The sequence below is a fragment of the Gobio gobio genome (genome assembly GCF_949357685.1).
Source record: "Gobio gobio genome assembly, chromosome: 1".
Lineage (NCBI taxonomy): Eukaryota > Metazoa > Chordata > Actinopteri > Cypriniformes > Gobionidae > Gobio > Gobio gobio.
The window spans coordinates 10,294,529-10,306,700 of NC_137097.1; the positions used below are offsets into that span (position 1 = coordinate 10,294,529).

General features: G+C 37.6%; 1 protein-coding gene across 1 annotated transcript; it reads left to right on the forward strand.

Annotated features, from left to right (window-relative positions):
* Positions 1 to 1,720: 1,720 nt before the first annotated feature.
* Positions 1,721 to 10,517, forward strand: LOC307131104 (uncharacterized protein). Its single transcript, XM_079824580.1, has 3 exons — positions 1,721 to 1,777; positions 3,385 to 3,982; positions 8,196 to 10,517. Exons 2-3 carry the CDS (start codon positions 3,448 to 3,450, stop codon positions 10,070 to 10,072), a joined length of 2,412 nt encoding a protein of 803 aa, XP_079680706.1. The 5' UTR covers positions 1,721 to 1,777; positions 3,385 to 3,447; the 3' UTR covers positions 10,073 to 10,517.
* Positions 10,518 to 12,172: the final 1,655 nt, after the last annotated feature.

A 12,172-nucleotide genomic window follows, 5' to 3' on the forward strand; every position in this document is an offset into this window, starting at 1 on the left:
GACACACCATGGCGTAATGTTTTAAATCTGTGTGATGATGATAAACCAGAATGGAGATCACTGTATAAGCCACCTTTAAGTAAAAGAGTTGGGGACATACAATGGCGACTTTTACATGGTGCAATAGCAGTTAATGCTTTTATTGCGGTTTTAAATCCTGATGTCACTACAAAATGCCCTTTTTGTTCAAAGAGAGAAACTGTGTTTCATGCTTATATGGATTGTTTCAGACTGAAAAGGTTGTTTAGTTTATTACATAATTTATTCTATAGTTTTAATGAATCTTTTTCTATGGATGTATTTATTATTGGTTTTAGATATGTTAGAAGAAATAGATTTATTTGTCAGAGTTTAAATTTTATTATAGGTCAAGCAAAGTTAGCAATCTATATGAGTAGAAAGAACAAGATAGAACTGGGTGTCGATCAGGATATTAATACTCTGTTTTTAGCCACAGTAAAATCCAGAATACTCATTGATTTTCATTTTTATAGATCCATGGATGATATTGTCACTTTTGAAATGAAATGGTGTAAGAATGAGGCTTTGTGTTCTGTTAGTGATGGGAAAATATTTTTTTCACTTCTACTAATGTAGAAAGTTTTTTAATTGTGGTATAAAGGATACAATGTAAAATAGTAAATGTTGATTGTTTGAATAAGTGTTTCATGTGAAATGTTGTAATAAAGTCTTTTTTCAAAATTCAAAAATTCTCTCTCTCTCTCTCTCTCTCTCTCTCTCTCTCTCTCTCTCTCTCTCTCTCTCTCTCCAATTCAATAGGGCTTTATTGGCATGAAAGTTTTTTGAAACAATGTTGCCAAAGCATATACAAATAAAATATATACATAATATATACAAACACAATAAAACAGTTATATGAACAATAATAAAATAATAATAATACATTTAATACTCTCTCTCTCTGTAGTAAAAAAAAAAAAAAAAAAGCAGGATCATACCTCGGTTATAGCTTTTGCCAACTCCAAATGTGCGTCAGGGAGTCCCATCAAACTTAATCCATTTTCACTGCAAAATCTCCTCACGTTTCTTGCTCCCCCATTTACTTGTGATATCTGCGCTGAGATTTCTGTGGATGACAGGCCTTGTTTTGCCATGTCTAAAATCATAACTGAGTAAGGTTCTTAAGACATTTTATTCTGGGCTAAGCACGGCTAAGCACTGTCACTCTGTCAAATGTGGCGGTCTTGTCACGTGAGTGCTAGCCACATCCGGTCTCGGAATATGAACAAACGGGCCTTTTTTTCGTTTCTGTTTTAAAGTAATTTTATTTTTTGATATCCGAAATAGAAAGTGAAATTCAAATCATTTTTCAAATTTCACTCATCTCTTTTTGACACTGAAAAAGATAAACGCTTTGTATTTTAATTTAATATTTTGTATTTTAAAACAAAAATCAAATAACCACTTGTTTTTTGTTTTTTAATATCCATTTCTGAAAGCAAAATCCAATGACCAAAATATACACGGACCAAACGCAACTACATATGTTGCCACAACGTAAATGTGTTTGCTGGGATTAACTCTCAATGTGAACTGTATTATTAATTTACAATTGTGATATTAAATGAATTTCACCAATACATTCAACTCTGAATTTTGTCATCTTTTTTATTTTTAATATATATATTTTTTGAAGTAAATGTCTGTTCACTGAATTTAGACTCAGCAGTGAACGGGACTTTTATTTTGGTGTTGTGGTGTGACGTCATAAGGCAGCGCCGCGCTCCTCCATCTGTCGTGATTCTGCTGAAGAAAGGTTTGTGTTTTACGTGTTTAAAGTGAAGCAGAATGCTTGATGCATTTTTATTGTTACACTGCATTTGTTTATCTAACATTTATCAGCGTTGTGTGAGTAAAGTAACAGAATAAACTCATGAGTAACAGAAGGAGCGGCTCATTTCGCTCTTTATCGTGAATCAGTTCAAACATGAGTTCAGTCTCTGAGTGACGAGAGAACCGGAGCTTTAGACTCTCCAAGTCAATTGAACCGATTGATTCACAACAAATCATTAAATAGCTAAACTGCCAAATATAAGGTTCTGTATAATTTACATTGTTTTATTAATCTGTTGTGTTAGTTTAGAGTGTTTTTGTATAATCAGGTCATTTAGGTCCATCACTGATGAATAGAGATGTCATTTTAAAATAGAATTCATGACAATAGCCTACAATATCTTTTAACAGACACTTAAATGTAAGGCATAGTTCAGTAATACTCAAAAGCTGAGCATCAGAATTCAACAACAGTCCAACTAATATTAATAATAATAATAACAAATTAATAATAATACTTCAACCCTTGTCTTTAGAAGACAGCCGTAAATACAGTGTGGTTAAGAGGACTACAGGAAGCAGTTTTGTACTCGGAAGAAAAACGCCAGTCAAACGTATGTTGAATTCGCCAGAGACATGGGAATTCGTTTTGATAGATGGTGTACTTCTTGCAAAATAATAATAATAATAATAACAACTAATTCATTACACAAATGAAAGTGTGTGATGTATGTATTATCCCAATGAAAAAAGTTTAAAAACCAAACACCGCGTCAAAAGGACTTGTGAGTGAAAATTAGATAATTGAAGAAGAAATTGATACCAACAAGTTGCTTAAATAAATGGTTAGGGAAAATATTCAACAGAGCAATTATTTTTAATAACTAAGTCTCCAATCATTTATTTTTAGATCAACTTGATTTAATTGATAATAAATGCAATAATCAATCAATTAGATCTTTTTTGGTTATATCTTGGGGTTGGTGATTGGCACAAATATCGGTATCAATTCATATGTATATAGCCTACTGTACATATAATGAAAAAATAAGTTTGCCTTTTTAGCACATAATTTAACCCAAGAAACATTTAAATTAATTTGCTTGCATTCATTTATATTCACTTGTGAGCGAGTATGTCGCAACTCTGTTTTCAACGCCTCTGGCTTTAACTGTTATTCCACATTAGCACCAAAATGCTATTAATTGTTGGAATTTAATATTAAAACTTTAAAAATTGTAAAAGCTAAGATGTTGTTTCATATCAAAAGCAGGTTTGGCAATTTGAGAGCAAGGGATGCTCTTTTTTGCTCATTTTCAAAACAAATGTGTGAAATGAATTTAACATGTTTGTGATGCCCTTTAATTTTAAATTAAACTTTTTTTCTTTTTATTTCAATTATGTTTCAATTCATACTTACAAAATGTGAAAATGTGTCAAGAAATTCTGCTGTTGAATTCGGAAATGTTAAATTTTAAAAAATGTATTAAAAAGTGAACAAACTCATTCTCTTGCCAGTGCACTGACTACTGGACTAGGAGAGATTTTGGATTCATTTTTCTTTCTGTTAATTATTCTCATCTTAAACAGGACAAACACACACAAAAACTCCTGGTGAGGTGACTGAGATCCACGTGACACACTATTATAAAGATGGCGTTTATTAAAGAGGAGAGTGAAGACGTGAAGATTGAAGAAACATTGAGAGTGAAACATGAAGAAACTGAGGAACAAACAGAGAAAGAGGAGAGAGAAGACGTGAAGATTGAGGAACCATTAAGAGTGAAACATGAAGAAACTGAGGAACAAACAGAGAAAGAGGAGAGTGAAGACGTGAAGATTGAAGAAACATTGAGAGTGAAACATGAAGAAACTGAGGAACAAACAGAGAAAGAGGAGAGAGAAGACATGAAGATTGAAGAAACATTGAGAGTGAAACATGAAGAAACTGAGGAACAAACAGAGAAAGAGGAGAGAGAAGACGTGAAGATTGAAGAAACATTGAGAGTGAAACATGAAGAAACTGAGGAACAAACAGAGAAAGAGGAGAGAGAAGACGTGAAGATTGAGGAACCATTGAGAGTGAAACATGAAGAAACTGAAGAACACACAGAGAAAGAGGAGAGAGAAGACCTGAAGATTGAGGAACCATTGAGAGTGAAACATGAAGAAACTGAGGAACACACAGGTTGGTTTCATTCTTAAAGCTGAATTATGATCTAAGATTGTGTTGGTCCCCATTTTGCTGTCGCTGAGGCATGGACTCCACTAAACCCCTGAAGGTGTGTTGTGGTATCTGGCACCAAGATGTTAGCAGCAGATCCTTTAAGTCCAGTAAGTGGTGAGGTGGAGCCTCCATGGATTGGACTTGTTTGTTCTGCACATACCACAGATGCTCGATTGGATTGAGATCTGGGGAACTTGGAGGCCAAGTGAACACCTCCATGTTTCTACAGCATTTGTTTGGTATGGTTTGAAGTGGGATGTGGTACAGCATTGCATGACTTGTCATGTTTGCAAGTATGCTGGGAAACTAAACCAGGTGAATCCACCAGCCACTTTAATCCCAGTTCAGTCATGGGTGAACCTTTTGAGCATGTCATTTTTTTAACATTTATTTTTATACATCAAACCGTGAACTAACCATTCCTTGACAACAGCATTTACTCAAGTAAGGGAAGAAAAAAGTACATAAGTAATAAGATAATAAAGAAAACACATTATGTGGAAAATCAAATAATACAACAGCAAATAAGTAACAGTTCTGATTGTATTGATCAATTAGTTTTATATGCATCCAGATATTAGGGATGAAACGATTACCGGTTTCACGATAAACCACGATAAAATTTAGTGACGGTTAGTAATATCGTATAAAATTTAATTATCATTAAAACCGCGTGTGATTATCACGATTGTGAAAACTTGCGGTAAATCATGTCCGGTCAGCGTCAGTCTGGCGCAGCGCACGGCTGTTTTTGAATGAGAAGAAATGGCAGAAGGCAGTGACAGCACTCGGGAGATTGTTCAGCCTCTAAAAGGACCAAATCTGAGGTGTGGTCATATTTTGGCTTTTACAAAAGTCCTGAGGGAAACTCTAAGATGGTCACCCTGTCTGCAGAACATGCCAGAAGAAAGTCGCTGTAATAGGGGGAACACTTCAAAACTACGAACGCAAGGCAAGTGGACTTTGACCTCAATACCAAAACTACGTCTGGCAAATAATAACGTGAAGCGAACGAACAAATGCAGACAAGACTAGGGTGACATTTAAGGGATAATATTCAGGGCTTAACATTAACAACCGCCATTTGCGGGTAACGTTATTTCGGCTGCACACTAGTCACTCTGGCTGTTGAACTTAGTCTTCTCAAAAGCCGTCTGTTATAATCGCGTTGCGCATTATAACCACTCACACGTGTTTATATTGAGTTTATGAATGCAAAGTCTCATAATCAGAGGCGTTCAGAGCGCGCGCCGCGCTCACTCGCTGAAATCTGCACTCAAAGCAGAGATAAACGTGCGATGTACGCAGGAGATTCACTCAACATACTGTGTTGGACTGTTTTTGTTCTATTTCAGCAGCGAAAATAGTTTTAAAACACAGCAGAACCACAGCAGAACCACAGCGCTTCTGATATGACTGGCATAACGCTGGAGAATTTAGGGACCGTCTCTAAAGTTACACACAACATTGGTAACGTTATACACGTTTCAGACTTCAATAGCATTTAAAGAGAATGACAGTCATAAAACTGACAGTAAAGTGATCATTTAGGTGTCAGGTATGATGCACACATTTTGATATTTAATAAAATAAATGTCAAATCATATGGAAATATGGATATGCATTATTTCACTACGATACTGTTTGGGCTTTAACACAAAATATGCTGATTTAAATGCATCATTGCTGAACACTGATGAGAATATTGCTTGAGAATATATTTACAGAGATAATATTAGAGATTATATTTACGACAAATTATTATTATTTATGCATTATGCGTTGCTATTGACGACGGCCATTAAGGAAGGAAATCCCACATAATCTAGCTTAAAAAAAGTGCATAGAGCTGCTTTAGTTATTTGTTGTATGTTGAATTTCAAATATAAAACTTGTTGAAATGTTTTAAGTGTGTGTATCTGTTCTTTTTGAATACTTTCATCTCGTTTGAACAAAACCGTGATAATATTGATAACCGTGATAATTTGGGTCACTATAATCGTGATGTTAAATTTCCATACCGTTTCATCCCTACCAGATATATATATATACTGTCTACCTTTGTAAGATGATGTCCACTTTCAGTTGCAGTCGGGCAGTCAAATATTCCATTTTATAAATAGATTCAAGCTTTTTTATCACTGGGCCATTGTTGGAGAATGTGGCTTCATCCAATTAATATAGTTTTTCATGCACTTAATTAGAGTACATGCAAAATATCTCTTGTTTTTACTACACCAATCCTGTGGTATCCCTTCAAACAAGAAAAATGGGAGTAGAAGGCACGTCTATATGCAGAATGTTCATGATCTCAGCCTTTTACCCCTTTGCAAAATGTGGATATTTTCAGACAATCCCAGAATATATGTGTGTGGTCTCCTACCTTCCCACACCCTCCAGCATTTCTCTGCTTCTACCACAACCCATGAGAAACATCAAAGAATCAGGTTCACCTTAAAAGGGGCACAATGACTTAGAAGCGCATCTAAAGGTTGTGAACTGTACTTGCATTGACTTCGGTTGCTGAACAAGTCCAGATGCAATAGAGTCCAGAATTTCTTGAAGTTTTCATTAGGAGTGTGCTGAAGTGTTTATTGTGTTTTTCATGTTAATTCCCACAAAGTTAACTTGAAGATAGTTACCAGAAGGAGGAAATGTGGTGTCTCAAAAGATGTGCCTAATCAGGGAACTCTTATAGGCCCTATCAGTTCACACCCATTTGGTGAGGTGACCAATCAAAGATGACCAGCAGAAAGTCTTGTTCTATCTTATCCCTATCTGCATGTTTATGGTGGCATGGAGAATTTTTGCAGTTTTTACATAAAGGTATGGCAGAAATATTATGATGCATTTTAATCAAAACATACTATACGCCATAAATTCTGAAATTAAAGGTTTCTTTTGATACCAAGCAAGATGGGGATTTGAAGACATTAAATCAATGATATATCTTCTTTGGATATCAGCATTTGAAGTTGCACTAACATAACTAAAGAATCATAACTATGCTAATATAAAAGGACATGCATAAAATGCAGGAGAAATAGTGTATACAGTTGGGACAGGTTGATTGTGAGTAAAAGTGGAGTCAGTGTCCTTGTGTATTGGAAGTTTGTCTCTAGTCTTTGTAGTCTCCTGTGCTGCCTTTGAGGGTTCCAGGCATCGTCTCTGCTAAGGTCGTTCAGGAGAGCAGAGGTCATAAGGGCATTTGAAGAGAGGTGGTTTGCTTGGGCCGGGCCAGTGATCAAGTTTGACCAAAGGGAAAGGGGGAAGGTTTTTATGGTACCTAGAGCATTTTGATCATGCCCATCCGTTACAGTGTCATAAAGACTAGTGTTGACAATTATTCAGAGCACTGTTCCATGTTAACCCATTCTGTTTCAGCATCATAGTTAATCCATGCCACTATTTGGTAACCGGTTTTTATTGACTATTATGTGCACAGCTACCAGATACCCGGAAGCAATTCCACTCCAAAAAAAAAAAATCACACCCCGAGCAGTTGTTAAAGTTTTAACAAAGTTCTTTACCATTTTTGTTCTACTGAGACTGATCACGTCCAGATTGATCAGGGGGTTTATTTTCTATCTTAATTGTGATCTCAAGTCTTTAAATCGCTCAATATTACACATCGTATACACAGTGCTTATCACCCAGAGAGTCACAGGGGTCATTTGAAAGGTTCCATCAGACAATGCTTAGGAAAAGCAATGCAATGCTTAGGAAATACTGCATCGAGACATGGTCTGAGTGGGACGAAGGAGTACCTTTGCTTTTATTCTCAATCTGTGAAACTGAGCAGGAGTCTCTCAAGTTCAGCCCATCAGAGCTGGTCTTTGGCCATACTGTGAGAGGACCACTGAAAGAGAGAATGTTAGGCATTGAGGACTCTAAGAAAATAAACGTGTTAGATTATGTCAGTAATTTCATGATCGGCTTCAGAAAACGTGTGTGCTCTATATCAATGTCCCTCCATAAACTTCTGGGCCCTCCGCACTAGCAACGTTTGCGCTATCTCCCCAACCCCACACCACCACCCACACCCTGGTGTGATGCCCATGTGAATAGGATCTAGTTGTATGTTGGTTTTGTTACTTTACATGTCTAAATGTTTTGTTTGTTGCTTTGTACCATTAAACTGGTGTTAATTTGCATTTGTCTCTTTTTGCCTTAGACTTGACGGTGCTGAAAGAGGAGAGTGAAGTACTGAATGAAATGGAAGAGAAAGATCAATTTAAGGATCATGATTTAATAACTGGAGAAAAAACGTTTAGTTGCTCACAGCCTGAAAAGACTTTGTCACAAAAAAAGGCTAAAAATAAGGGAACTAGAAGTAATTTCACCTGCCAACAGTGTGGAAACAAATTCACTCTAAAAAAAAACCTTGACAGACACATGCTAATTCACACTGGAGAGAAGCCTTGTACCTGTCAACAGTGTGGAAAGTGTTTCGCTCCAGGAGTAAGCCTTAAAAGACACATGAGAGTTCACACTAGAGAGAAGCCTTATGCCTGCCAACAGTGTGGAAAGCATTTTGCTGAAAATGGAATCCTTAACAGGCACATGCTAATTCACACTGGAGAGAAACCTTTCACCTGCCAACAGTGTGGAAAAAGTTTCAACCGAAAAGGAAACCTTGAAGGCCACATGAGAGTTCACACTGGAGAGAAGCCTTACACCTGCCAACAGTGTGGAAAGAGTTTTGATCAACATGAAAACTTTCAAGTCCACATGAAAGTTCACTCTGGAGAGAAATCCTACACCTGCCCTCAGTGTGGAAAGAGTTTCGCTAAAAAAGTAGACCTTAACAGACACATGAGAGTTCACTCTGGGGAGCAACCCTACACATCCCCTCAGTGTGGAAAGAGTTTCACTCTAAAACATTTTGAAAACCACATGAGGATTCACACTGGAGAGAAGCCGTTCAGCTGCCAACAGTGTGGAAACAAATTCACTCTAAAAAAAAACCTTGACAGACACATGCTAATTCACACTGGAGAGAAGCCTTGTACCTGTCAACAGTGTGGAAAATGTTTCGCTCCAGGAGTAAGCCTTCAAAGACACATGAGAGTTCACACTAGAGAGAAGCCTTACGCCTGCCAACAGTGTGGAAAGCGTTTTGCTGAAAATGGAATCCTTAACAGGCACATGCTAATTCACACTGGAGAGAAGCCTTTCACCTGCCAACAGTGTGGAAAAAGTTTCAACCGAAAAGGAAACCTTGAAGGCCACATGAGAGTTCACACTGGAGAGAAGCCTTACACCTGCCAACAGTGTGGAAAGAGTTTTGATCAACATGAAAACTTTCAAGTCCACATGAAAGTTCACTCTGGAGAGAAATCCTACACCTGCCCTCAGTGTGGAAAGAGTTTCGCTAAAAAAGTAGACCTTAACAGGCACATGAGAGTTCACTCTGGGGAGCAACCCTACACATGCCCTCAGTGTGGAAAGAGTTTCACTCTAAAACATTTTGGAAACCACATGAGGATTCACACTGGAGAGAAGCCGTTCAGCTGCCAACAGTGTGGAAACAAATTCACTCTAAAAAAAAACCTTGACAGACACATGCTAATTCACACTGGAGAGAAGCCTTGTACCTGTCAACAGTGTGGAAAATGTTTCGCTCCAGGAGTAAGCCTTCAAAGACACATGAGAGTTCACACTAGAGAGAAGCCTTACGCCTGCCAACAGTGTGGAAAGCGTTTTGCTGAAAATGGAATCCTTAACAGGCACATGCTAATTCACACTGGAGAGAAGCCTTTCACCTGCCAACAGTGTGGAAAAAGTTTCAACCGAAAAGGAAACCTTGAAGGCCACATGCTAATTCACACTGGAGAGAAGCCTTACACCTGCCAACAGTGTGGAAAGAGTTTTGATCAACATGAAAACTTTCAAGTCCACATGAAAGTTCACTCTGGAGAGAAATCCTACACCTGCCCTCAGTGTGGAAAGAGTTTCGCTAAAAAAGTAAACCTTAACAGACACACGAGACTTCACTCTGGGGAGCAACCCTCCTCAGTGTGGAAAGAGTTTCACTCTAAAACATTTTGAAAACCACATGAGAGTTCACACTGGAGAGAAGCCGTTCACCTGCCAACAGTGTGGAAAAAGTTTCACCCGAAAAGAAAACCTTAACCGGCACATGAGAGTTCACACTGGAGAGAAGCCGTTTACATGTGGACACTGTGGGAAAATTTTTTGTTATAAAAAAGCCCTGGAGTACCACATGAGTATTCATGTATGAGAGAACTGGTTTCATGTACAGTGTGAGTAGGTAACCTTGCTGAAATCGCAGTGTATGCCCAGCTTAACAGAACCCGTTGAATTCCATAGTAGAAAAAAAAGTAAATGGCTACTGTCAATTGTCTGGTTTCCGACATTCTTCAAAATATCTTAATTTGTGTTCAACTAAAGAAAAGAAAAGAAAGAAACGTATACAGGTTTGAAACAACTTAAAGGGATTGTTCACCCTGAAATGAAAATAAAGCCATCTTTTACTCACCCTGCTGTTGTTCTAATGCACTTTTTTGGACCTCAAAAGCAGAAATGTTCAAAATAGTCCTGCACGCGCTCCTTCCTATAATGGCAGTGGATAGCGACCAGGCTAAAATATACAAAAGTATCACGCAATGATACAGGAAGACGCGCACCATATATGGAAAGTGTTCAGGAGGCACACTAGGTTTTGTGAGAAAGAAACCGAATTATTAAATCAAAATACTGAGCTCGGCCGTTACTTTGAGCGCGCTCCTGTGAGTGCGTGCGAGCCGTCAGCAGGCACCGGTGCTCATGATATCCTAGGATAAGCACACACACACACACACCATTTTAAGAAATCAGGCTCCATAGAAACAAACGCGACTCTCGTCTTTTCTATAAGGTATATGATAAATAATAAAATAATACTAATAATAAAATCTCCAGAATATTGTGTACCGGTTGTCATGACAACATTGCGTGAGTGGCTGCTGAGTCAGTGCTGACGGCTCGCACTCATCACAGGAACGCGCACAGAGTAATGACCAAGCTCAGTATTTTGACCGAATAATACAGTTTCTTTCGCACAAAATCAAACCAAAGAGTGCTTTTTGTTCAAGTTTTTATTTTTTAAAGTACATTTTAGTCTCGTCTTTTTTCGTCAATGATATTGCATGTTTATATAGTCATAGTTAGCATTGAAGGACGCGTGTGTCATCTCATCTTGAAAAAAAAAGGTTGTCAATGAACATTTTTTTGTCATAATTTAGTAAACAAAATTGACACTAGTCAGAGCAAACTAACAACTTTGAATTCAATTGGTGCGGTATCCTGTTATAGATAAACATCAACCATGCCTGTTGACAGTTCTGTTCTGTGGGAAGGCTATGAAAAGTGCTCGCATCCCCTGCACAGGCTGGAACATAACATTTATTTCCATGATCTGACGTTTTCACTGTATTGTCCTCATCTTCACAATACCTGCAGAACATTTGATGATTCGGTGCAGGTCCACGTTACTGCCTGGCCTTGAACATGGGCTGATTATATGCAAATTTGGGGAGGCGTAAATACAGGTGCTGGTCATATAATTAGAATATCATTAAAAAGTTGATTTATTTCACTAATTCCATTCAAAAAGTGAAACTTGTATATTAAATTCATTCATTACACACAGACTGATATATTTCAAATGTTTATTTCTTTTAATTTTGATTATTATGACTGAGAACTGGATAAAAAAGTTTGTAGACAAACTTTAAGTTGACTTGAAAAAGCTAGACCAGAAAGTTTGAAAAGTTTGAAGTTTAAAATTTGAAATAGTTTGAGTTTATAGATAGATAGATAAATATGTAGCCAATAGTGCTTTTCTTTAGAGGTTGGTTTTGGCTCACGTGGTTTATTTGATCTATAAAGGCAGTGGTTGGCGTTTAGGGTGTGTGCGTTTCACTGTCACGAGTGACGTGTGGTAAGGAGCTGCTGGTTGTGGCTGTATTTTATTGCTGGTGTGGACGGGGGTTTGATACGCTTGTTTCTTTTAGTGTGGACTGAGGAATCCTGTGGCACTGTTGCAAACCATGATTTGTACTGGATTTTAGTGGCTTGGCGTTTCCTGGGTAACGTGGGATATTCGAACCGGTAAGTTGTTTTAATCACGGAGCCCCGTTTTATTGT

Coding starts and splice junctions, on each gene's coding strand:
- LOC307131104 (XM_079824580.1), top strand. CDS start 3,448: ATGGCGTTTATTAAAGAGGAGAGTGAAGACGTGAAGATTGAAGAAACA. Junction 3,983..8,195: donor AGAAACTGAGGAACACACAG/GTTGGTTTCATT, acceptor TTTTTGCCTTAG/ACTTGACGGTGCTGAAAGAG.